Here is a 27,450-nt window from a genome sequence, read left to right on the forward strand (position 1 = left end):
TCTACCAATGTAAATGGTCATGAAAATAAAGAAAACACATTGAATGAGAAGGTGTCCAAACTTTTGGCCTTCACTGTATATTCTGATGGTTTCTGTATTTTACTGCCTAACACACAAAACACATGCAATGAAAATTTGAGTTAATAATTATAAAATGTTTATTTACATAAATTACAAGAATGCACTCACTGGTTCCACAACCTGTACAATATATTAAAACAATCTCTAAGGTTTAAGAACCGATCACAATATTTTCATTCAACTCTGCCAAAAAAAGGGAGTTACTATTTACTTCACTTGGGTCCTATACCGATTAAGCAAGAATAAATAATGGGGTTTGGGGATTCACATCACTTACACTGAGACTAACACCCAGTAAAGAACACTATTTGGCTATTTCTAACAGTTTTTAACCTTTTATTAACTCACTATTTAGGCAGATGTTTGCAAACAGAAGTTGCAGGATCGTAGGATCTAACGTTACACCGGGACTACTGCCGTCTGTAGTAGAGGCCTCAGCAATGAAGTTATATGATGGTTGAGATGGTCACCACTGATGCTGGTTAGCTAAATGTCTCGCCAACACAATACAAAGGGTTTCTTCCAATGACTGCATGCCTCATGATGGAACAAGATACATTTATAAACCGCCGCAGGAACTAAGCACTGCCTTCCTGTGAACCGTTATGGTGACGGAGCTGAAAGAAATATCTACAAGGTTGATTTCGAACCTTCTGCTCGACTCCAACTGTTAAGTCTAAGCACCCTTGGTGAAGGTTGTGGCGGAAGATCCATTGTGGAGAAGCGGGACTCTGTTCTGTTCTTCATAAGGAAGATGTGGTGGAGTCGACCACCTCTCGCCCGTTGCATATTGTTGGCATTATGGTTGAGGAAGACCCTGGGCGATTGGAGGGGGGAAAAGAAACATTTACACACACACGTCATGGCTTGGGGAATTTCTTTTGTGTGGCCATATTATTTTAACTATGTAATTTAGATTAAATAGATTTCTATATTTTATTCCAATTTTATCTAAATATCATTATGGCTTTACCAAAGAAAAGCAAAAAAGACACATGGTCATAAATTGAGAAATGAATGGAAAAGTGTGTACTCCTCTGCCTTTCACCCCCACTTCAGTTTCCCCCCGTTTTCTCCCCCTCTCTGACTGAGCCTGTGGAACACATGCTATCCCCCCCGAGTCCATCGTTAACAAGCCAATTAGAAGGTTGGCTTTCTGTCTGGGGGGTACAATAAGTTTACGTGCTTGTACCCCCAGGAAATGGACTTTTATTGAAGCTCTGGCACAGGGGATTCCTCCGATAACAGAACGAACAGCATGCATCAGTCCAAGACATCCATCACCCTCAAAAGTCCAGTTGGAAGAAGATCATGTGACCTACAGCGGATTTTTTTTTTAAATTCCTCATGTCTTTCGTGGTTTAATAAGGAGTTAATGTCATTGTCTGAAAAAATCTTTGTGATAGCATAATTCCCCTTTTCCACTCCCAAAATCCCATTAGGCCTGGCAAATAACATTCTCCACAGCCCTTATCTTGTTCTTCTAGAGAAGGTCTTTGAACCATTAATCGCCGACACTAATTCTCAGAAAGGACAAGAGAAGATTTAAAAAAACAACTCGAGTTTCTTCCAAGCAAACAAACCAAACCTTTCAGCAACGCAGGTTCTAAACCCCCCCCTCGTACATGCTGCCGGTGGAGGCCAGTACCTTGGGAGTAGTTGGAGCCAGTGGAAGCAGTGATCTTGGTGTTAAAGCGGTTCTCTTTTGATCTTAGCGAGGTCACGTTCTTCTGAGGCTGGAACACAATGATGTGCATCTTGGGGGCGAAGAGGCAGCCCAGCACCACGGACCCACTGAGACTCACCGAGATGCACATGGTCGTGGTTTGTACCTGTGGACAAGGCAAAAGATATTTTGCTCTGGTATTGTTCATATTTGCACCTCATATGCATATTGTGAAATAAAGCTTGACAACAGTGGAGCCAGCATATTTTTGTTCAGTCCACCGTGTAACTATTTAAACTCAACCTAGAAATACTGCTTCTCCTCAGGGGGTTTCAGTGACCGAGTATGGAGAGTATGGAGTATTAAGAATTTACAAATAAATATTCACAAATATATTTGTTGCTTCAGCATCAAATGTAACAGAAGATTCACAAATAGCATTTGTGACTTACAAACAAATGGAACACCGTTCACAATTTTTTTAATTAATTGTATTTTATCTTAAGAAATATATAATTATTCGATATATTAATTATATATTCATTAGAGGAGCATCTGGCCCTCACAGTGTCTGCCGAGAAAAACTCTGGCCCTTGGAGGAATGTAGTTGTCCACCCCAATGAAGGGTCTTAAATGTGATGACAGTGGCCTTAGAAAAGGTCTTAAACCCGCGGAAACCCTGGCACATTGTAGGTCACTGTAGGCACATTGTAGGATAAGGGCGTAAATGTAAATATGCTGACAGGAACATTGCAATCAATTAATCAATAGAAACAAGAAATTAAAGAGAAAACCATATGAAGAAAAACAAACTGTAAAACCTAAAAGCAAACTGATCTCCCAATATAGTTCTGCCTCTCACTTTGTTCTAAACATTTCTGCAGACTATATACATACATTTAGCCAAGCTTATTAATAATAATAATAAATAAGAAGCATGAAGCATGGTGCTTGATTGCTAGTGTAAAGTGAAAGGTGTCCTCAGGATTTACATCAATACATAAAACGAGAGTGCAGGTTGGTTATTGTCTGTATCTTGAAGCAAATTATTTTTTGCGTGTCAGTCTCACTGTTTATGGAGAGAAATGATTTTATTAGTGTGTAATTATTCCTGTCCTAAGAACACAATCTTTAGGTGGCAATGGTGGCCTAGTGGGTAAGGAATCGGACTCGTAACCAAAGGGTTGCGGGTTCAAATCCCGATTCATCACTGCTACACACTTTTCCATGGCTGCCCGCTGCTCACCAAGGTGATGGGTTAAAAGCAGAGGACGTGCACTGTATCACAATGACAAGATTCACTCACTTTCTGTATAAACAGTTTAAAATGGAAGGAGCCCAGTAATTGAAAGGTCTTCTGCACACAACTTCTTCAACCTGCGCCTGTCAATATGTGACATGTGTCCAAATATCATTTGTTTTTTAATGTGGCTTTGATTGTGAGAAGAAATTGAAAGAAGACGCTAACATTTTGGAGCTTAAAAATACGTGAATTCTTCATCAAGTCATCTAATAAAAATGAAAGTAATGGGCTGGGCTTCTGCTTTAAAAATGTGCGGTGGCGCCACCCCTCACAGATGTGATGAGACCTGAGGCCTGTGTGTTTGTGTGTACCAGTGGTCTCATTGGGAAAAGTGTGTGCTCTTAGAAAAGAACTTCAATCACGGCACGCCACTTTAGATGCTAAGAACTTCACGCCTCTGACTTTTGTAATAAGCCTATTTTCTATTGCATGCTCTCTGGAAACATCATATGCCATTTCCTTTACGGGGGAGAACTCCTTATCTAATGAGAAGTCAGAATTAATTTTGCACATTATTTTAAATCCACTGGAACTCTCAGAAATCAGAGTTGACCCTGTAGAACACAAGGTAGTCATGTCCACACTAAGCAAAGAGACACCAGGACACTTACCATTTAAAAACCCACAGGGTGCTCAGTCAGTCTGAAATGGGCATCTAACCTAATGTCACATAAAATTTGTCTTACTGATTTGCAGACATTAATAGATCATGTTTAATTCATCATCAGGTCATCTAATCAAGACCATCTGTATCAAATGGAAATTCAAACTGAGTCAAACCCACATCAGACAAAAGAAACAAAAGGTCAAAAAGCAAGGAAGGGGAAGATCAATATTTCTTTCCACCAAAAGGAAACGGGACATCAAAACTAATGAACAGTCTTTTCTGAAGTAATATTTATGAACATGTATCACAGGGTACCCTTATGAGTAAGAGGAGACACACTCAAGTGCCATTAACATTGATTTTTTTTTTATATATATATATTATATATTTAAATGTTTTTGTTTTTTTTTTTAATAAGGTCTCCTATTATGGTTTATTTATTTTTTTATTTATATTGGTCCCCTAATACTGTATTAATACTGAAGTCTCTTTCTGAAACTCTGCCTAGATGCAGAATTACAGCCACTTTGATCCAGTCCCACAATGAGATTTCCCCAGGACGTGCAGTTCGGAGTCAGAGCAAGGCGGGACGAGGAGGAGAGCGGCCTATGTTGAGGGGGCATTCGTGGAAATGACGTCGTCGACACCATTCATCAACCACGATGTTTGGCGGCGCAGACAGGAAGTTGTGTCTACGTTTTTCCAGATAAAAATAAAATTAACACACTGGTTAATTAGTTAGTAATTAGTAATTAGAAAAAAAAAGGATCCGATCGTCTGAGCTGCCACACCCTAAACGGCAAAGCAGAATGGCCACTGCAGGCCCATAGACAGGCTAGGGGAACTCGTATTGATGTTAATTAATCTCACAAAGTAAAATTTTCACAATAGGGGACCTTTAATCTGAACCGTCAAAAAATAAGGCTGCACTGATTTTTCCCACTGAATAAACCCATAAGCAAATCAGAAACATGGTCTGGTGCTTCTGAATGCTTTTCCAATGCTTGGGAATGTGTAACCAGTGGAAGAGGGTGACAAGAAATTGACAGAATTTATGCTCAGTTAACAGATGTGCAGCAGTCGGTTAGCAGACAGCTGGCACAGCAGCAGTGCCAAAATAGGCCTATCAGGCTTCCTTTTCCTTTAATGTTACCCACAGTCACTCGAAAATCTCAATTATGTGTTCACATCTAAGAAAAGTGATAGAACCATCTGTTTAGTAAATCTGGCCTTCCTCAGATGAGCCAGCATTCATATGCTTCAGTGAAATGTTTTTCAGCTTCCCACAAATTTCAGCAGAAGCTTGAGCAGCCAGGGCTTGATGGAAGAAGACTCCACCCATCTGAACCTGGCTGCAGAACATGCATCGTTAGGATGTGAAGTGAAGTGATCGTCACATGTGATACACAGCAGCACAGCACACGGTGCACACAGTGAAATTTGTCCTCTGCATTTAACCCATCACCCTGAGTGAGCAGTGGGCAGCCATGACAGGCGCCCGGGGAGCAGTGTGTGGGGACGGTGTTTTGCTCAGTGACACCTCAGTGGCACCTTGGCAGATCGGGATTCGAACCGGCAACCTTCTGATTACGGGGCCGCTTCCTTAACTGCTAGGCCACCACTGCCCTGTGTGTGTTCTAATGCTTTCAGCAAAAAGATTTTGATTAAAAAAAGCAGTTGGGCAGTGGATCTATTACTCAACTGGTTGGTTGAAAAAAAATGGATTATATCGTAATTAGAAGTTTGGAAATGTTCCTAAGTTCACATTATAAAATAGTGTATATTTGTGTATCATTAATATAATTTGTGTAGCATTAAATTCACATGAAAAAACAACAATCATTTGGCCAAGCATATTGACATGATAAGCTTTGATTACTAAAGAGAGTGAGGATATAGAAGCCGCTGCTGTATTTAGGCATTTTTGCCAGTCCTGAAGCTCGCCGCCATATTGCCACATACTGACCAGCCACTGGTTTACACAAAATCCAGGAATTCCCATCACTGTTCATCCTACAATGAGCATACAGTTTTGAGCCGCACAAAAGTTTTTATATTGATTCAGGATGGGCTTAGAACGGGTGTGGTCCATATCTGGCTTGAGACAGCCATCCCATGAACCTCATTTTGTTGACTCATTTTGCACGTTACTGCACACAGGGGTGTATGAGACATGTTCTACCAAAACCTAGTGATGTGAGGAGTCTTCCATGTCCACCAAGGATGGGCTTTGAAAACTACTGTCGAGTGCCTGCTGTTTGCTGACTGGTTAGAAAAAAGTTCAATCTTTACACACTCCCACTTACACACTAACACTTGCATGCTCAAAATCCCAAAAACTGAACACTACAGAGTGAATGTGGCTCATAAAATCCACTGATATGCTGGCTACAATGGAGGAAACCAACTACAAATGTAGTTGTGTTCTAGTGTGTTGTGTAATTTTTAAAAAAATGTATAAATAAATCATATTTATATAAGTAATGATTTCTTAAATTGTACGATGACATATGAATGTATTTTAGATTTTAGACTTTCCCTTCTAGAAATTTGTTACATCTGTCCCAACATTTTGTGTCTGTTTGTGTTAGAGCACAGCGAGGGTGTCCCCTTGTCTGTCTATTATACCTCTCTCTAAATGTCAGAAGATCCTCACGTCACAAAAACACGACACCCCTAAAGCTTGAAAGCTTGAAGAAGTGAAATATTTAGTTAAGAAGAGGAGCCCTTACATTTTTGAGCAGCTCATAAAAGTTCAAGTAGCTTCTGACGAGGACCACCCTAGTAGAAAATATGACTAATACTCACACAGCATAATGTCCACGACAAATAATAATACCAATTTTGCTTGAACAATAGGAGAATTGTTCCTTTTAAGGGCATGTGTTTTTGCTCATGAAACATCTTATTAATACTAATTAGTGAATTATTCAATTTGACTCTGGAATGGTTCTATGTGCTGACAGGAGTGTTGGGTCCTGGTCAATCTGGACTCTTTCTACTTCATTTGTTTTCTCATGTCCGTCTTTAAGGTTCTTTACGGAACATTACGTGGCATTTTCATTTACTTTTATGTCCTATTTTGTATTCCTGGCCCTCATGCTGTTTATTACCGCGAAAGACAGTACAATGATGGTTGAATCTTCCCTCAGCTGTAGTGCATTGCAGTCTATTAAAATCAAAGGTGGTATTAATCCAGATAATCTGAACTGGCCTCTTTTTAAATTCATGAGATGAGAAGTTTACGTATGACGCATCTTTCTACATTGAATTACATTAGCGCATGTTGCGTCTTGTCAAGTATCCAAGTATGTGGATTTTATGTAAACTGGATACATTAAATCCTCATGTATGATTTCAACGTCATATCACAGGCACATATCATTAATATGGCAGTGGTGGCCTTGTGGAAGCAGACCCGAATCTGAACTGGCAAGGTGCCACTGAGCAGAGAAGAGTCCCTGGGCACCTTTTAAGGCTGCTCACTGCTAACATAGGGTGGTGGGGAAAATGCAGAGGACACATTTGGTTGTGTCACCGTGTTCTGCGCTGCAGTGTTTCACAATGACAATCACTTCACTGTCACTTTACTAATAAACCAGAAGCTCATAACAAGACTCACCCTGTAGTCACTGGCTGTGACGTAGAAGATGGGCTGGAAGGCCAGCCAGATGATGCAGGTGGTGTACATGGTGAAGCCGATGAACTTGGCCTCGTTGAAATTCTCAGGACACTTCCTGGTCTTGAAGGCGTAGACGGTGCAGAGCACGATGAGAACGCAGTTATAAGCCAGTGACGCCAGCATGCTGGAGTCACGGCTGTTGCATTTCAGCGTCACCACATCGCGCCTCTCCGGGCTCACCTCCTTCCGGACGCCGGGTGCCTCCACCAGCAGCCAGATCACAGCCACCAGCAGCTGGCAGGAGATGAGGGCGCAGCAGATTGCCACTTGCGAGGCGGGACTGATGAAACGGGGCCGCTGCGCCCCATCCCGGGCACCGCCGAAGATGCGGGCGATGCGGTTGGTCTTCGTGAGCAGTGCCGAGTAGCAGACCGCAAAGGACGTGCCCAGGCCGAGGCGGCGAAGGGCGCACACAACCGCGGAGGGCTTGGCGATGTAGATAAAGGTGATGGCGTAGCAGAGCAGCACGCCCAACAGCAGGATGAAGGACAGCTCGCGGCCCGAGGCCTTCACCACCGGCGTGTCGTTGTTCCGTAAGAACACCCCGGCAACGGCCAACGTGCACAGCATCCCCAGGCAGGCGATGGTGATTGGTCCCACGGCCCACGCGTCCGACCAGCGGATGTATTCTTCGGGAAGCTCATAGCAGCCAGTCAGGTTTCCGAGGGGCCACTCACCAAACCCACAGTCCTGGCAGGTGAACTCATCCAGAAGATACTGGTGGGGCTGGCAGGGGATGCAGATCCAGCAGCACACGTCGCCTGGCTGCATGCTTTTGGCCTCGTTGGGTTGACATGGGTCACTGCACTGGGATGTGGGCACCACTCCACCTGCCCACAGGACCTGGCTGGTGTTCAGGAACAGGTTCTGCGCCCAGTATCCTACCTTCCTGTACACATACTTCCCATCTTCCTGGTGGTAGTGAAAGATGTTGTAGCGTCCAAGACTGTCTCCAGTTGACGTGAAGCGCACCACATTCTCAGTTTCTGCAAAAGGGGCTACGGAGGAGCAGGAAGTGAACATGAAGTTCCGAATGAGTTTCAATGGGAAGTCAATTAAAGCAAGAGGAACAGTTTACATGCAAAGAGGGCAAAAGAATGCTATGCAAACAGTTTAAATGAGCAATGAGCTTTGATCAAGCTCGTCAAATGCAAATTAGATTTCAATTAGAAACCTCTAAGTTGCTTGAAATGATTCTTTGTTTTTGAGCACAAAAATTAATAATGAATCCACGGTGGAAAAACCAACTGAAGCATAGTTGAATATCTTAAACACGTTTGAAGTCTCTGTTCAGCCTAAGATAATGTTAGATGCTACAAATGCTATTCTAGTCTGAATGGTACATCATAAAAGTTCCCCAAGCTAGGGTCACCAAGGGTCACCAAACTCAACAAACCAGCCGTTTGAGCCTGACCACCACTCACCATTGAATTTGGTTTTGAGGATGAACTCCCGGTAAAACCTCTTCCCATTGCCCGGCTTCATCGCATCACACACCCCCGTGCTGTTGGGGCACACGGCCTGCCGCATGTTGTGCAGCGCATGCGCCATGGCGTACACCGCGTTCACCACAAACATGATCTTGGACTCGTGCCGGAAGCTGCCCTCACGCAGACTTTTCTGGGCGCAACCCGGCTCAGTGTGGCGGCAGCCAAAGCGATGCTCCCAGAACTCCTGGAACCAGGGGTTCCGCAGGTTGGTGTGCGGCGTCAGCTTGGTGAAATAGTCGGCGAACCCGCGGATGGAGTAGGAGGCCAGCTCGATTGTGAAGGCCCCGTTGGCGGCGACCTCGCTGCCCTGCACCACGCTCTCCTGGGCGCCCCAACCGTCGCTCGCCACCCACACGAAGCTGACGTTCATGCGGGCGGCGGCCACCAGCAGCTCGCGGGCGTCCTCGCTGCGGGTGAACAAGATGACCACCTTGGCGTTGGCCTTCTGCTGCAGCGAGCGGATCACGGTCTCGTAGTTGAGGCGGTTCATGGAGCGGCTCACCTTCACCGAGGTGGCGATGCAGATCTGCAGCGCCCGCGCCTCCTGCTGGAAAGCGTCTATACCCGTCTCGCCATAATCGCCCTCGGACGCCACAGTGGACACGTAGGTCCAGTTGAAGTAGCGCAGGATCTCTGCAATGGCTTTGGCCTGGTAGAAGTCTGGGGGCACGGTACGGGCGAAGTAGTCGTAGCGCGTCTTGTCACTGAGCTTGGCGCTGGTGGAGGCGTAGCTGATCTGTGGGATCTGGAAGAGGCGGAGCAGGTTGGCCACCTGCCGCAGGGAGAGAAGAAAAATATTCAGGGAGACCAAGGATTCAAGGGTCCTTCAAACCACAATCTTCAGCGGCTTCTCACTTCAACACTGCTAGTCTTATACCCTGGAAGAAATGGTTTTTGATTCCTTTTTTCCAAATAACATGCTGACTACATCTACAAAGACCACTGGTGCAAATTGCACAATGATGCAAGTCGACAAAATTACAATACACAGTATAAGCAATGCGGGTATTAATATCAGTGTAAAGAACAGCAGTGTGTTGTAGAGGGCGGATGCAGGAAATGATTGCAATCTTGATTTTAAGGAAGCCACATCTTACTTTGCATTTCTTTTTCAAATTCCGGTTTCACACTTTTAGGATACTGTCCTCTGCATGGATCAAAGATAATCCAGATGGAGGAAGTTGCTGTTGCCACAGCAGCAGCAGATACGAAGAATGGTTTGTGAGGACTCACTAACTGTGTTTCTCCAAGGTTTTTAATGCAATTACTGGATGGGGAAGCCAAAAAAATGGTCAGTGTTCCAGAAATCAGCCAACTATGTTTTACCCTGAGATAAGCACACATCCTACAGACACAACTCAGACATCGAATATTGATCCAGACTCCTGAGTGGAAAGGTATTACCGTGCAGGGTTTGTAATACAGAATCTGGTGTCAGGGACATGGAGAAACTCATTACACTGGGAGCTGGAAAGGGAGGGGAGAATGAAAATGTGCAAAGCCAGGCAATTTGGGGAGACAATTAGCCCCTGAGGGACCAGCAGATGCTGATAGAGATTTGTGTGGGTCTACGAAAACCAACAGTTCCCTCCTCGCCTTTCACATGTCTAAATAAAGCTTCTCTCAGCTGAATCACCATTGTTAGACCCAATTGTCTTTTTTTTCATTCACACTCTAAGTTATTTAAAATATGAACACATTAGCATCACCCATTTTTTCATTTGCCTTAATGACTTTGGTAGTGGTCAGTGTCTGCAAAAGCATAGGGGAAAAAACTAGGAATTAACAAATGTGCAAAATCAAAACTCAAATTAAACCTTTCTCAAATTTTAATAATGTCAATATGAGTATATGGGCATCTGATAGAATAATTGTCATTTGACCTGCCAGCTAAATAGGAGAATGCAAATACAAGGGATAGAGCACGATATAGAGGAGCCTGACAATAACCAATTTCCTTCCAAGGCAACCAGTGCTAATTTCATCACATTCGGAAGATGATAGCGTTTGAACACTTATTTATCTGCTAATATTTTCCATCTTTATGACAATAATAGACGGCAGACCAGCGGTCTGTTCATTAAGGCAAGCTCTTGGTTCATCATTTGGGGAATTTGTGTTCCTTTCAGTAGCACACTGTAGTTATACTAATTTCTTTTCTCGAATAATGGAATATTAACACAGTGTAAATTGATCTTGTGGTACAATAATGTATTGTACTTACAATTTGATTGTAAGTACAATACATTATTTTAAATTCCTTGCATACAGTACATTTGCTTAGAGCAAAATGATCTTGGAACCGCAGGATGTGTCAATCATATTCAAATAATTGACTCAATGTCCAACAGGTCATTTTGTTCAGTAATTTAGTTTAAGGTTTTGGTTCTCACAAAAACTGACCAAATGCAAAGAACAAAATGTTTCTTCAGTTGTGTGAAAGTGCATTTTTAGACTCTTTTAAAGTCCTTAACATGTTGATTAAGTGGCTCAAAATGTTTCTCATGTGGAAAATGAATTTACTAAGCCCACAGAGAAGCTCATGCAGATGTGTTATGTCCAGTGTAATGACTCTCTTAATCTCTCTTAATTGTGAGACCTTTAATTCACAACTCCTAGCACATCTGTACAACTCTGAACAAAATCTCCTATTTGAGAGCCTAATATTTCAAAAGGTGTAGATTTAGCTTATGTTCTGAGGTAAACGACAATGAAAATGTGAGAAGCAGCGGCAGACGGTGGCACTGTACGACCGATACTGAAATACGTGGTAATAGTGGTATATTTTGGTGCTACAGTGGCCCGGTGAATTTAACCCTGTCCGTGTCTAACAGGGGGATTTTGTGATAAACTGGACTTTATAATTGACACTATGTCAAAGTGAAGTGAAATGAGTGTGTGGGACTTTAACAAAAGGCCAGAGAAAACAGGTTTTGGCAAATTTTTCTAAAATAAGAAAAACATAAATATTCACAGCCTTTGCTTAAATGGCTGGATGGGAAGTGTCAGTCCACAGCCACTTTAAGATCAGTCTGGGCTCTGGCCAGGCCACTCAAGGACATTCACAGAGTTGTCCTGAAGACATATGTTTGATGTCTTGGCTGTGTTCTGAGGGTTGTTGTCCTGCTGAAAGATAAACCGTTGGTGATGATCAGCTGGTGCCTTGCATTCACACCAAAGAGTTCAATATTTGTCTCATCTGACCAGAGAATTGTATTTCTCATGATCAGGGGAAGCAGAAGGCACCTGAGCTTAATTTTGAGCTTCATGGCAAAAGTTGTGAATACTTATGTACCTTTCTCAGTTTTTTATTTTTAATTAATTTGCCAAAAACCTCAACCTCATTATGGGGTCTAGTGTTTAGAATTATTAGAGTTTTGTCACATCTCAGGGCTGAGGAGTGAAGGAAGGGCAGGAGAGAGGCATTGTGGTAAAAATAGATTCTATTATTGGGGCAGTAGTAGCCTATATACATTAAGGAAGTGACCCGAAATCAGAAGGTTTCCGGTTCAAATCCCGATCTGCCAAGGTGCCACTGAGTAAAGCATCGTCCCCAAACACTGCTCCCCGGGCACCTGTCATTGCCTCACAATGTACCTCATGAACACTGAGCTGTTCACACATTCCGTTCAGCAGCAATGCAAAGTGCACACTACCCGTATAATACTGACATTATCAGTATTATATACAGTATATCATATCATACAAACTGTGGCAAGAAAGAGTAGTTACAGACAACAATTTTAAATTGGAACATAGTTTTAATGTAGTTTACATTATTTAAAACACTGAACAAGCAGGGTGTGTATGGCAGGAAACCACAAAGGATGCTGCTGCTTACTAAAAAGAACATTGCTGCACATCTGAAATGCCATATGAAGAACACATTGATACTCCACAGCGGTATTGGCAAAATGTTTTGTGGACTGATGAGACTAAGGTACTTTCCAAGGGTTCACATACTTTTTCCACAAATGAAATTAAATATCTGACTTTTTGTGTTCTTTTTTTAGGCACTTTATATATATCAATTTCCTTAACTTAGATGAAGATCAAATCACATTAAGTGATAAATTAATACATGAAAACATTTTTCTTTTCACTGTATAATATCATCCATATTAAAATATTATTGTTTTTTTAGTAATAAGTAGGCTTATTGTTTGTAATGCTATTGAATGCAGTTGGCTAGTTGAGGAATATTTCTATCATTAGTAGAAACTATTCAAATCTGATAATCATAAAATTGAACAATCACACAAGTATACATCAAGTATACAGAAGAAGCTAGCACAACATTTACGTAAACAGCAAACAAACGAGAATATTATGTGCTGTTAAAGTAAAATGATGTGCTGAATCAAGAAAATGCATTGGAACAGTGTTTGACCTGTATGGCCACATAAACTAGAGAAGTTATAGGTTTTGTGCGATTATTTAAAAAGCAGCAGGACCCACTATGCCTTGACTTGAATGAAGCAATTCTACATTATTTGGGGGAGTTCTGCTGCTTATGTTCTATTGGTCACATTTCAGCCGCCTTCTGTGCAGTGATTCGTTGACCATATTTATTTAAGTAGGTTTATTCTGAGCTTGGGGAAGCTTTAAATCCTGGAATAGGAAAAAAAAAAAACCCAACCGAACTGACATAGACAGTGTGCTCTCGTTCTATCACTCATCTTTCTCAGAGAGCACTTCGATTTACTGTCAAAAAACCTGATTGATGTGTTCAAGACAAACAAACAAATAAAATTCAGAGAAGCAGACCATCTTCTAAATCTTTAGTGGTCTGTGCTGCCGCAGTCTGTGCTGCTGCCCCATATAATCATTTAAATCTTACACACAAACGGGGAACCTGCATCGCACCTCCAGTTTAAGATTGACTAGCTCATCATACGATCTTTGACCATGTTTATATTGGTTATAGTCATCTTGCTAGGGCTAACCCCACTTTAAAGAAAATATTTAACCATAATTTAACCATTGACAGATATTGCGATTGCAATTTCATTTGTGGTTTTTTTTTTCGGTTCAGTATTCACTATACAATGTGTATTAAAAACGGTACCATAAACGTACATAAACGTTGGAACTGCAATACTACACTGTAAGTAGTTGTGTCCTTGCTCGCGTTTATCTGGGGACATCTGATTGCTGAGCATGATTGTCTATCACGCATCAACGCAACGTGATTGAAGCAGAAAAAAAGGATGTGACCAGGACCTTGTGACGAGTTTTGCAAGACTGGCCAGATTTGAACTTGATATTTCAGGGAAATTTCAGGTACCCCTGTGGGATAAATCAATGTCGTGATCCAGGGGTGCATTTGCAGACATCCTGGTTTGGTTGGGAGGGGGCTGCAGGATCCGGGCAGCGGGCATGGAGAGCAGGAGTGAACGTTGTGCTGAGCAGTGAGGGGCCGTGGTCTGGTTATGGGTCATGTAGCGGGTGATGCCGCTGCATTCGTAGCTGGAAAAGGCATTCCGGAAATAGGAGCTCGCTGGGAGAAGTGGTCATAACAGGTGTAGGTCAAAACCAGCAGGGGACCACAGACAGAGGGCCATTACTGTAAAGTCTGTCCGTCTGAATTGCGGGTGTCATGACAAGCGATCATGTGTCTCCGAACACTGCTTCCTCAACACTGTCATGGTCCCAGCTGCACCAACCCCCAGCAGGGAGGGCATGGACGCCCCAGGAGTTACCCCATATCTTAACAATTACAGACGAAGACAACCATAATAAACATGATAAGGATGCTGAGCCTGATGACTGTGCTTTCGACCCTGCTTTTCCTGCACCACTGCTTACTGCATTCCCCCAGACTTCTGACTTTCCCTCACAGATTCCACCCTGCCTGCCCTGACAATTCTCCCTCGGCCTGACCTTATCTGCACTGACTTCTCTCCAGTTCTGACCCCTCCTATTGACAGCGGCATCGCGAACATGCGCGTCTTTCAGCCCTGCTGAGACACTGTCTCACTCACCCTACTCTCCCTCCAATAAAGCCAGGCTCAGCTCAGCTCACCTGTCTGCAACTGCACCACTGACAGTGACTGTGTGATATACCTGTATAATACAGCTATTACAACAGAAAATTTGAGGTGCATGTGAAAATATGCATGTATAATGACCATGGAAAGTGTTCTGATACAATGATTTCAAACTAATTAACAAATTTAGCAACAACACATCTGCATATAAAGTCCTTATAATATTATTTCTTATAATATTACAGCATCACACAGCGTAGAAAACACCATTAGCATAACCTCACAATTGCTCATACCATGTCTGATACAACACCAGAGGATATAATTCTGCTGCGCATATTTATGAATGTTAATAGTAGTCATTATACTGTTCAGCCACAGGATCAGTGCAAAATTATGATAATTTATTCCATATCACCTTGCACGGGATTAAATCAACATCTCTATAAGGGCAGATTAAACAAACAGGGGGCAGGCGTCCCTTGGCTTGCAATACTGATGCCAACCTAGAGGGAGTGGGTCCTGTGTCAATGTACCCACACTGTCATTTGCTTGCATCATGTCACTTTCATTCATAAACACTTTTCATGTATGTAGGGGAAACTTTTAAACCAACGTATTATAAACAGAGGTTTCTGCAAGGGTGTAGCACTTTCTGTGCACATTTCCATTTCCTGCGGCATTCATCTGTTTTTCAGCACATTTCCTGAGATGCTATCACATATCCTGTGGCCAGTATACCTTCACAGACGTAGCAGAATTTAACCAGCCAGAATTTAGCCATTCGGAAACAGTAAGCCTCATGACACCTCATACACTAACAATTTCCTCCCACTCATTTCCCATTGTGGGCATGTAAATATTCGTACATTAATAGTGTGTCACACATCTTCTCTCAAATTTCCAGGCATTTAAAAATCATGATATTCAAGTATAGTATAGTGCTGTATGATGAAATTCAGCAAATTCTACTTTTCAAATTTTGCCATTTTACTTTAGTGAGATAGATATCATAATTGAATCATACACAACTATGTGCAATATGTTCGCAATACGTTTGCAATATGTTTGCAATGAGTAGTAGTTGAGAGGTTGAAGCCTAGTGGGTACTATGAACCAAAAGTACTATTTACTATAAAACCCCACTTACTACCATTGTGTTCCTGAGTGTCTCCAGGGGGACTGTCCCTGTATCTACTGACTGTAAGTCGTTCTGGATAAGTCGTTCTGGAGTCTGATCAATGCCATAAATGGAAATATTAAACTGCTGCGACCACACTGTCATGAAATTGATCCATTATTTAAGCAAAAAAAACAGCAGCTTTTGTCCCTAAGTAGCATTTCAAGAAGCATTGTGTCATCCTCTCCCTTTGACTGATCCCATTATGGGTCACCACAAGCAGATCAATGCAGGGTCACATGCGTCCCGAACGGCTGGTTTCATAAGCAGCATTGTGTTAAAATCTTAAAATGTATGACAGGCTTGCGTATCTTACCGCCTACCAAAGATGCCGTCAGCGGATCGTCTCTAAACATAGCTAAGCAACAGCACACTGTGACTCGTGTGTCCCCATATTAAGACGCCATCTGTGAGTGAGCTGAAAATGACGGTGGAGATTGCAGCTCAGTTCCAGAACTGCCACATACGACCATAAAAGCATAAGGCTTCAGATTACAAGGGATGCTGTCTTCCCTGAGACACGTTATAATAAAAAACAACAACGGCAAAAATCTCCTCAGAACATCATCAATTCATGAGGAATATAAAAATGGCAACGAATTTGCACCCAAAAACGTAATGCACATATCACCATTTTACTGCAATGTTACAGAGCCTGAAAATGGTAATTTGGCATTAAACAGTCAATTAGTGGTCACTCGGTTTTTGGATTGTCGTCCCAGTGCACAGATGGCGAAGAGAAGTGAGACAACCAAATGGCGCACGCAATGCCATGTGTCACCTCCTTTATATTCATGTTCATGAACATGTTGGTTTTGACTACTGTGCCAGAGCCTCTGTATGACGCCAGCCAGTCCACCGGTCAGCAGGCTGGTGCCAGGCCTTCTCTCAGCCAGTGGGCTTCAGTGCCATGCAGGTGGCATCATTGCCCCACCACACACATTAACATTCCCTCATTCAGGCCAGGAACTTCCTAAAAGTCCCGACTGAGGCATCATTGGCCCTAAAATCTCTGATATGATGTATGAGCGCAAAGGAGGTGATTATGATGTCTTTCACACACATGCACACGAACAGTACTACATTTCACTGGGGGAGGAAATAAACGTAGTTGGCTCATTTGTTTGCTGTTGTGGGCTTCTCGGGCAACCTCAACCTCCATCCCTTCTATCCACCAAGCCCTTTTGCTTTGTGAGTTATTGTTACCGACATCCAAGAGACAAATTTTAATGGTGTTCTTCTACACCATGCGACTCTCATGCAACCCAGTCCAAAGAGTGTAGCTTGTAATAACAACGGTCCCATATTTTTTTATTCAGAGGTACTAGAGGGCACAACTTTTCTTTGGAACACTCGCACATTATTTGCTTCTGTAAAAATCAAAATTCAAAAAATAATATTTGGACGTTTTCTGCTGGAGTCATGTCAAAGCTGTGGACTGGTTAATTATTTGTGCTGTTATAGTTCACGAATGCATCAACTTATTGATTGTTTATTGATGACACTGGTGAGGGACACGGGACTGCAATCCCCACAAAATCTGTATGAGCATGCATATTTTGTCTTTAAACACTTTCCATCCTGCTTTGCACATCAATAGACTGTTAATGATGACCAGAGCATAATTAAGGGACAGCTCGAAAGAGAAAATGCCAGTGGGATTCCTCCAGGGACAGGACTGAAGATCCCCCACACCGTTTAATCTGTTCCGTAGCTGCTAACACGTTCTAAAATAGACTGTAAGTTAATATTGATCTGCATCTATACATTTCGGCACCAGAGATCCCACACTAACAGGTTGATTGACATGTCCAAGATCAATGACCAGGTCCAACAAATAAAATTCCTATGAGAAGCAAAGTGATGACCAGCTAATACATTTCTGCAGCTCCTTTAAATGTCTGAAGATACACGTTTCACATTCTGTTTTCGCACATACTTTATAAATCTCACATTCTAACGTGTGTCATCACCCACATTTTTAACAGAACGCAAGTACATAAACTAGAATCTTTGTTAAATACAGTTATAGGTCTGGAAACAGGATGAGATTTTCCCAGTGAGCAATCCTGTCATTTCGTGTCACATCATGGAGAAACCATGGAGAAACGTTGTGTGCTGTGTAGATGGTTGACATGAAAATACGAACCTGCTCGACAACTTGAATTCTTTGCACTGATTTGTTCAAATATATTGTTAAAAATCCTGTCAAGTTTTCCCGACTGGTTCATTTGAACCTTTGTGGCACAGCACACGTTTCAGTGAGGAGCCAATTTGTCACATACATCAAAAATATTTCAATAAATATTAAAAACCTGTGGCCAGTTTGTCCAACTCTCACTACTCTCAATACAGCAGCGTACTGATGGAGGTGGAGGATGGGCAACACAAACTGTATTTAGAAATAGTTGGGCAGTCGACTCTGTTCTTCTCCCACAAGGAAAGGGTTTTAAATAAAACGTACTTGGTGTGCAGAACTGAAAGGGGCGGACGTGGGCCAGCATGGGCATCCAGAATGGTCTGCAGTTACACAGCCCCATATGCAGCCAACTGTGATGTTGCGAGGTTTTGTGATAGTACTATCAGAACTCTTCCAGCCATTGGGTTGGACAGCACAGGTTAGCCTTCAATACCCACATGCATAAATGACCCTTTGGTCACCCATGGCCTTGTTGCAGAGTCTGTTTTTTCGGTAGGTAACATCGCACAAGAGCTACGTTTTGGAATTTTTGTGCTCCACTCATCTGGCCGTCACAGTTTGGTCTGTCAGAATCCCTGAAATCAGGACATTTGCCCATTTGATCTGATACTGATGCACCATGTTCACATGCTGTCTAATATATCCAAACCACTGCCAGGTTCATTACCGTAAGATAATCAATGATAATATTGTGGTTGATCAGTATAAATGGTAGCTGAGAATAACGAAGAATATGCTGTGTTTTGTGCATGTATGAATATGTGAAGTGAAGTGAAAGTAAAGTGATTGTCATTGTGAAACACGGTGACACAGTGAAATGTGTCCTCTGCTTTTAACCATCATCCTAAGTGAGCAGTGGGCAGCCATGACAGGCGCCCGGGGATGGTGCTTTGCTCAGTGGCACCTCAGTGGCACCACGGTGGATCGGGATTCGAACCGGCAAGCTTCTAATTACGAGGCCGCTTCCTCAACCGCTAGGCCACCACTGCCCCTTGTGTCCATACCATGTGCAGTTCTGCAGCTTCATATAAATAAATGAAAGGAACTAACTATGTTGTTACCTGTATGGAGACGTCACTATAAGAACCTCCAATGACACCTGAAATGGCCAGAAGGTCATCCTTCTGTGGTGTGGTCCCATCTGGGCAGATGAACCCAGTCTCGTGCACCTTGGTGAGGGAAGCTCTAACAAACTCCAGCGACTGCTCCAGGGCATAGGTGTCTTTGGAGCAGGTGTCCAGGATGCGGGCTCCCAGTGTCACCCCAGGGAGGATGTGATCATCTTGATTGATCTCGTCCAGCGCCATTAGCATGGCCTCCAGCCTCTGAATGCCTCGCTCTTCATTGATCTTCCCACAGTCCTTTGAGCCCTCACCTTTTTCGTGGACTGGGAATAGGCCGCCGATGACTAGGTCACCTTTTATGATGATCTCCCGCTTGGATCCAGGCTCTGCTGGGGTGTATCTGGGGCTTGGCAGGGCTTCTTGGGTTAGTAGAATAGTACAGAGCAGCAGCACCCACATCCACTGGGTTTTTGTTGAGACCCAGGTGAGTCTTGAGAGACACTTTACTTTTCTCATCGCCATTGTTGGGTCATAAAAGAAGCGACTGTCCAAAACCTTAAAAAAAACTTTTTTAAATCTTCTATGTTTGGATATGTAGGCTGATATTCAGAAGGCTTCGCATCTTTGTGAGTTTTAAATCTGAAAAACAGAAGAGATAGAAAATAAAAGTAATATCACTGGTATTAAACATTTACATTTACAGCATTTATCAGTGTCAGGATCCAGTCCGAAATGGGGGTTACTCCGGTCCGGGTCAGGATCAGGATCCGGACCGGAGTTTCATTGTTGTCCTGTGTAATGTTCCCTAATCGTTTTCACCTGTGTTAATTGTATAAAGCTGCCCTGTTCGTTTCTGTCCGCTGTCAGGTCTTTGAAGTTATGTTCCGTGTTCACCAGTGTCTACGTCTCGGATGTCTCCCCTGTCCTGTGATTCACCATTAAACCCCTGTTCCGTGATGTCAGGTGAAAGCGTCCTCCATTCCTCGTCACTCTTCGTCCTCTCCGTTCACCCGCCGCGTCATGCCCGCATGGACGTGACAGAAAGACCTGACCGACATTTGGACGCCACCTGACGCAGCCCCGCTGATCGGAGGAGCCGCGACTCGCCGGGAGGATGCCGCCAGCTTCCTTGTCCCTGGCCTTCCATGGCTTCATTCAGCAGGGTTCCGACCCCTGCCTCTCAGTCCCGTGTCTGGCGGCGTTGAAGGTGAGGAGCGGCCATTCAGCGGGGCGAGCCGGGGACTGACAGGGAGCGGCGGACGCATGCGGACGAGGTGCCGGTACCACACTGGCCCGAAGCCGTCTGCGCTGGACACCCGCCGCTCGTCCACCTGAAATACTGGACCATTCATTCATTCAGTCATTTATCACTCCTCCCTGTTCATCTTCTTTTCTCTCCTGGAATCGATTCCGTTCGATTCCTCATGTCCACTCGAACCATTCAGACTCTGTGTATGGACTTTTCCTCCCTCCTTCATGGACTGCTCCATCTGGCCCGCCAGGTGTCGTGCCATAAAAGGGGGGATTCTGTCAGGATCCAGTCCGAAATGGGGGTTACTCCGGTCCGGGTCAGGATCAGGATCCGGACCGGAGTTTCATTGTTGTCCTGTGTAATGTTCCCTAATCGTTTTCACCTGTGTTAATTGTATAAAGCTGCCCTGTTCGTTTCTGTCCGCTGTCAGGTCTTTGAAGTTATGTTCCGTGTTCACCAGTGTCTACGTCTCGGATGTCTCCCCTGTCCTGTGATTCACCATTAAACCCCTGTTCCGTGATGTCAGGTGAAAGCGTCCTCCATTCCTCGTCACTCTTCGTCCTCTCCGTTCACCCGCCGCGTCATGCCCGCATGGATGTGACAATCAGACGCCCTTATCCAGAGCGACTTACAGTCAGTAGTTACAGGGACAGTCCCCCCCTGGAGACACTCGGGTTTAAGTGTCTTGCTCAGGGACACAGTGGTAGTAAGTGGGGTTTGAACCTGGGTCTTCTGGTTCATAGGCGAGTGTGTTACCCACTAGGCTACCACCACCCTATTACATGTGTAATTGCACAGTACAATACTTAATTAAAACACAGGCAAACTCCTTCTCACGACTACCGAAGAAGCTCTCAGGCTGATCGGAATGTCTTTCCCTGATACAAAATAAGGCAGCAGCATGGGCGCTTTAGTTCCCTGAACCAGGGAAATGCGTCAATTCAAGCAACTTGGGTGGCTGGATGTCACCAGGCTTTCAGATTACTTTCAGAAGTAAACAATCTGCAGCTCACTGCGGGAGGGAGAAGCTCTCCTGCCTGCAGGGCTTCAGCCAGAGCAGCCTGCCAGGTTCGAATTTCTCAGAAGAGCCAGGACCCCGATGGAGCTGGGCAAGGGAAATTCTACAGTCCCATTCTCATCGTGGTTTTCCTTAGGGATTTCCCTTCTAGCCTCTCCTCCCTCTGCGTGTCTCTCTAACCATCACAAAGCTTTCATATAGTAACATTTCAGCATTTGTGGATATTTTCCCAACAACTCTTTGAGAAGAATAGATGTATATTGGCATTTTTTGTGATATTCAGCTCAATTCATATTCGTCATTGGCTGGAGACTTAAATCTCTGCTTGATAAATGGAGGGCTTCCCTCACTCAGCCAATAGAAGCACTGCGCCCCAGTTACTCACCCATTAACAGACAAATTAGCCTGCATGATGTTATACAGTCATGCCTGTCAGGAACGACTGCCACGAACACCAAAATCAGCCACAAACATTTATTTACTGTGTGAATTATTTATGTCAGAGGGGATATTTCAGGGCATTGGTGCAAACCAAAAAAATTATTCGGGTATATTCAGTTGATTTTTTCTGTAAACATTACATGCTTTTTACACTGGTCCTTCCTGAGAAGTACCTCCCTAGTTGTCTTGATAAGAAACCCTTTAGTGGTTCTCATCTCTAACAACTGTCACCATGGAAACAAGCCAAGGGGAGGCAATGTGACAGGAATTGCACTGCACTTTCTCTTAATAAAGCACACTGCATGCGGGCCACACATGATCTAATTATTTCATGTTCAATCCATACAACATATTCATATCGTATGGTTATTCATGCATGTCCAGCCCATGTGAAACTACACCTATGGGTGTGGTAATCCGTATGTCTCTCTGACACACCCGGATATTAGTTTGTCATCATTTCTGCTGGTGTGTTGTTTGTTCTTCTTTATAAAATATGTTTGTAATACATTCCATTAAAACTCCACTGTTAATTAAACAATTGAAAAAAAAAAAGTCACCTTTTCGTAACATTTCAAAACAAGAAATGTAACAGATGCCTGGCAAGTGCAGCAGGTGTTTGACATTGCTGAACTTGGCAGTGCATGCATCCTTTAAACCGACTTGCAATATGTAGACCATGGTAATCAGCACGGACTCGGCCAGCAAACTGTGCAAAGTGTTTAGCTCACATTAAAATCGCATTATTCCTTCGTGCCATCTTCGGGAACAGATGGGCCCAGCATGCGCTCTCTATTTGCTCAAACAGAGACTGAAGGCATGAGTTAATGGGCTGATGTATGCCAAGGTGGAATCTGTGCTTTCCAGGTATGTGAGGATGTACAGTACACTGGCGCTAAATGTTTGCATCTGTGAGAAATACTGGTTGACCCTTCTGGAACCTTCTAATCAGAACACATTGGATGATAGACCCACAAGCTACACTTTTATGTGGAATAATTAACACGTTTATCCATTTTCTATGCCATGGGGTCTAATTTCAAAATCATTTTTTTATATTTAAATGCGGATTATGCAGAAGTATGGCAATGAAATAAAATTAACTTTTATTTCATGCAGATCCCCTTGACAAGAGTATGACATTAAACTATTTTAAACTTGTAAATAACACTTGTAAATATAATATGTGTAAAATACATAACATTTGTAAATATAAAGGCTGTCAGTTTATTTTTTTATTTAACTCAATTGCCATGGACACATCTGGATGGGGGTTTACTGTGTTCCCTTTATTCAGGAATGTGTGTACCTGTTGTGATCTGTATAAAACTACCCTGTTTGTATCATGTCTTCGTTGGGTTGTTGTATGCGGTACATTTTGTCCTCTGTTGCTATGCTATGTTCCATGCTTTGTGAATAAATCCCCATTTATGTACAATATTGTGTGAATGCGTCCTGCACAGTCTTTGTCACATATGTATCTGTCTTTTGGCTGAATGTGGCTTCTGAAAGACCTTTAAAAAAACACTCACAACCTACTAGAAGACAGAAAGCATGTGGTAGTCATTATAAATACCTCCTGACTTCAGTAATTAGCCCGTGTCACTACTGAACCATCGTCCCACACCACTACAGATTACAGGGCAGATTCCTGGTGGGCTGTGCTGTCCAGCCACTGACTGTAGATGAGACAACGCAGGGTTCATATACACTGGTAACATTTAAAAACTCATATTTAAAAAAAAAAATCATATGAGAACCAGAATCAGACACACGAATGGTGATAACTGTAGTTTGTAGCAATTTTGTGATCCTGAATGTGTCATGTTTCTCAAGCCAGTGTACGGCAAAGCAATAAAAAAAGCATATATGTTAATGGGGAGGGTAACAAAACAAACTACAATAAATACCCTTTTCAGCTTTATGACCACACACAATCAGGGGATTGTAAATACCCACGGGCTAAGAAAATCTTGCATTATTCATTCTGGGCTCCATATGGACTTTAATTGCCCCAACAGGCAGGAAGAATCCCCCCAAGAAACTACAACAGAGTGAATAAAATGATTGAATTCATAGCTGAGGGTCCTAATGAACTAGAACTGATCACTTCATTGATGGTAACAAGGAAGCACGTTGTAAGTCGCTCTGGATAAGGGCGTCGGCCATATGCCTTAAATGTAAGTGGTTTGGTAAGAGCTGTAAGAAAGTTCTCTCAATAAGGCTATTGTATTAGACATCATGGTAGAGGCATCAGGGACCATGTGACATGTTCTACTGTGGATCCAGCAGTAAAGTAAAGTAAAAAATTTTTATGAAAAATGCAAAATCTTCAGATTTCCTCTTTATTAGCAGGAGACATGTGCCTTTGTTTCAGTTCTTTTCTTTAGATCATCACCAAAGCATGGGAAACTGAGAACGCAGTCCACAAAATGACCTGCTATCTCCCATAAAGGCATTCCTTTTCCATGGTTGCTACGGGTCCTCCATCCCCATTCATGTTATGAATGACCGAAGCTGGTTTAAACGTTGCTTTCGTGAAACAACAAAACCACTTAACCCTGACACCTATTTAAAAAAAGGATTTTAGGCGAATGCTTTCTTTATAGTTAAATTAGCATTTTCAGACAATGAGTTAGAATTTTTGCCAAAAAAAGTGTTTATACCCTCAGTGAATGTGTATGCTTTGAATGCAATATGCCATCCGCTGTCAGTAGACAAAAACAGGTTTCATTCATATGCATACAAGGTTTTCATTAACTTCCGCATCTGTACATGTTGATTATCACTAAAGCAGGGCTCCATAATTAGATTATTTATTTATTTAATTATTTTTAAGACTGCACAGTGAAGAAATATGTAATATTCAATATGCCAAAAAAATTCTAAATTAAACAAATCTGGATTTAAATGAGCAAACAGGCAAAAGATTACAGTAGAAATGCAAACGTATATTTCTTTTTTTTTTGGTGGGGCAGTGTGTCTTGATCGCATTTGTCACTATGCAGACTGACGGTTCGTAATTCCCTTTTTAGCTGTGATGCACACGCACCATTTTACCGCAACAAAATGCGTGCATATGCACCGGACTATTAAAGAGTGAAGAGAACCTACTGACCATCAAAATAATGTAGAAATTTACTCATAATGCATCCAAAAAGTGGGGAAAAAAAACAACATTTGACTTTTTCTTTGAATGTAAAAAAACATACGAGACTCAATCCACGGCGAGCGCCTTACCTTACAAGTAATAAACGTTGAAACAACTCCAGAAAGGTCTATAAACTACCTGAATTCGACTGAAACATCTACGCTCCAAATGAGCGAAATGAAGAGAAAAAGAACCGGTCGACAGCAGCACGACTCTCCCGGTGTCCGGGTCCGTTTCGAGCCGAATTCCATCACGCGGTCATACTTCTGTACGGCGACACTGGTGACTTAACGGGGGACCAAAAGTTTATTTTGAGGTGCGATTGCGGAGAAGTTGAGGTGAGATGGTGGCACGGAGAGCCCACGCGATTCGCGAACTCACCTGAAACGAGTTGACTCGGAGTCGGAGCTGCGGAGCGGCCGGTTCGAGTCAGCCCGAGACTCGGACCTGTCCGTGGTTCTGAAAGATCCCGGAGTCGAGCGTCAGATTCAGGTGGGGGAGCGTCCACACACACACACACACACACACACACGCACGCACGCACGCACGCACACACACCGCGACAGCGCAGAGTTTGAAGGAAGCTCGCCACGTGTCCGGTTCGTTAAACCCTCGTTTCGTTTCGCGGTAAACGTGGAAGTTTTGGGCACTTTTTCTTCCTGCTGTCGCCGCTGCAGCAGCTCGGCGGGCGAATACATCAATAATTCAGAGGGAAACCGTCACGACGTGGACAACTCACAATTACCAACCAGGTTACTGTTCAACCTAAACACGCAGGGTCGCCTTCAATAAATCATTCATCATTTAATACAAAGTGTGTGTGTGTGTGTGTGTGTGTGTGAGTGCATTTAACAATATGTCACCCTTTAGCCCTCCCTAATGCTGACTCTGTTGGACAGTTCCTGTAATTTACTGGTTTATGGCCCATATTTACACTCATTAGTGTACCCTCCTGCACGGGACGTCCTCACATTTGCTGCTTTTGGTATTTAGAGTATTTTTTTTTTGCATGTAAGAGAAGGCAGGACCATAGGGACGCAAGTCCCCTGCACAGTGGAAGACACATTGCCTGGGTCGTGAATGGGGTTCACTGTCTGTCATGCATTGTAGACGTTGCATCAATGGGAAAAGGATTTTCCTGATTTGCCGGTGAAACTTTCAAAAAGGATTTTAAACAGGCTGCCTTTCCCTGACCTGCGACCTCCATCTTAAGCTATAGCTGCAAGTGCGTGTACTTGTAAGCTTGGGTGAACTCATCCAATTAAGAGGAAATCAGGAAGGGGAAGAAGCATGTGAACAAGGGGGGCACAAAGCTCTCTCTGTCTGTGGCACCAGTCCTCCCACTTATTACTGAATAGCAGATATCTGAGAGACAGGATGTGGAGGCCACACACACACACACACACACACACGCACACTCAAGTAATCAAAAAAGTGAAGAGGCCACTGTCAGTTACATAATATGCTAATATAATCACCCTAACGTGGCTCTGTGCATCACTTCTCCACCAAATCTACATTTATTTAAATTTACTATCATTTATTGTTGGAGCTGATTGGAGCTGACAAATTCCTTTAAAGCTGGATGAAGTGTTACTTGAATGGGGAGGAGCGTGAATGTGGCAAATTCTTCTTTTTTTCATACATCTTGTTGTGTTCATCAGATCACTTCATCAGATGCCACATCACAAAGGGGTTCCTACAGTCATAAACTCTATTAAATACGGAGGAAACTCAGACAGGCAAGAAACTGTTGAAGACCAATTAAAGATACTCAGCTCATGCTGCTATTTGCATTGATGGCTTGACTGGTGGTCAGCTAACCTCACATTTGAACCAGTTAATCGGTGTGAAGCCATGGAGATGGACCCAAGTGCAGAAACACACCGCTGTTCATATGAAATCACAACAGACTAAATATCACATGAGACAAGGCCCGTTAAAACGGACACATACCAGCAGGGGCGCCAGGCGTTAGGGGTCCGTCATCAGGCTGTGTCCATGTGGTGTGTGGCGTGGGTGTGGTGACTGATCATCGAATGATCAGTGCTCCGGTGAAAGTGATGCGGGTGCGTGTGTGATTGGTGGATGTGGCAGCAAGGCCGCAAAAAAAACAATAAGGGTCTTCTGGAAAACAATCATCTGTAAAACTGGAAACATACAAGAAACCGGTGAACACAATCATTACACAACATGAAGAAGGTGCCAAAGGTGGGTCACAAGGACCCCTTAGTCAGTGAAGATGTGGCACCTGGTGCCACCAGGGGTACCATGGCTTCACAATATTTCTGTGGAAAGTATATGCAATACATGTAACAATACATT

General features: G+C 43.1%; 1 protein-coding gene across 3 annotated transcripts; it reads right to left on the reverse strand.

Annotated features, from left to right (window-relative positions):
- Positions 1 to 134: 134 nt before the first annotated feature.
- Positions 135 to 27,450, reverse strand: grm2b (glutamate receptor, metabotropic 2b). Of its 3 annotated transcripts, none has more exons than XM_028998674.1 (6): positions 27,082 to 27,450; positions 19,261 to 19,902; positions 8,764 to 9,601; positions 7,280 to 8,337; positions 1,730 to 1,913; positions 135 to 898 (listed from the first exon to the last, which is right to left on the reverse strand). In XM_028998674.1, the coding sequence occupies exons 2-6, from the start codon at positions 19,783 to 19,785 to the stop codon at positions 825 to 827; spliced, it is 2,679 nt and encodes an 892-aa protein (XP_028854507.1). In that variant the 5' UTR covers positions 19,786 to 19,902; positions 27,082 to 27,450; the 3' UTR covers positions 135 to 824. The 3 variants fall into 3 exon arrangements, with proteins under 3 accessions (XP_028854507.1, XP_028854505.1, XP_028854506.1); XM_028998672.1 differs by lacking the exon at positions 27,082 to 27,450 and adding an exon at positions 25,507 to 25,827; XM_028998673.1 differs by lacking the exon at positions 27,082 to 27,450 and adding an exon at positions 25,215 to 25,483.

The sequence above is a fragment of the Denticeps clupeoides genome, chromosome 12, assembly GCF_900700375.1.
Source record: "Denticeps clupeoides chromosome 12, fDenClu1.1, whole genome shotgun sequence".
Lineage (NCBI taxonomy): Eukaryota > Metazoa > Chordata > Actinopteri > Clupeiformes > Denticipitidae > Denticeps > Denticeps clupeoides.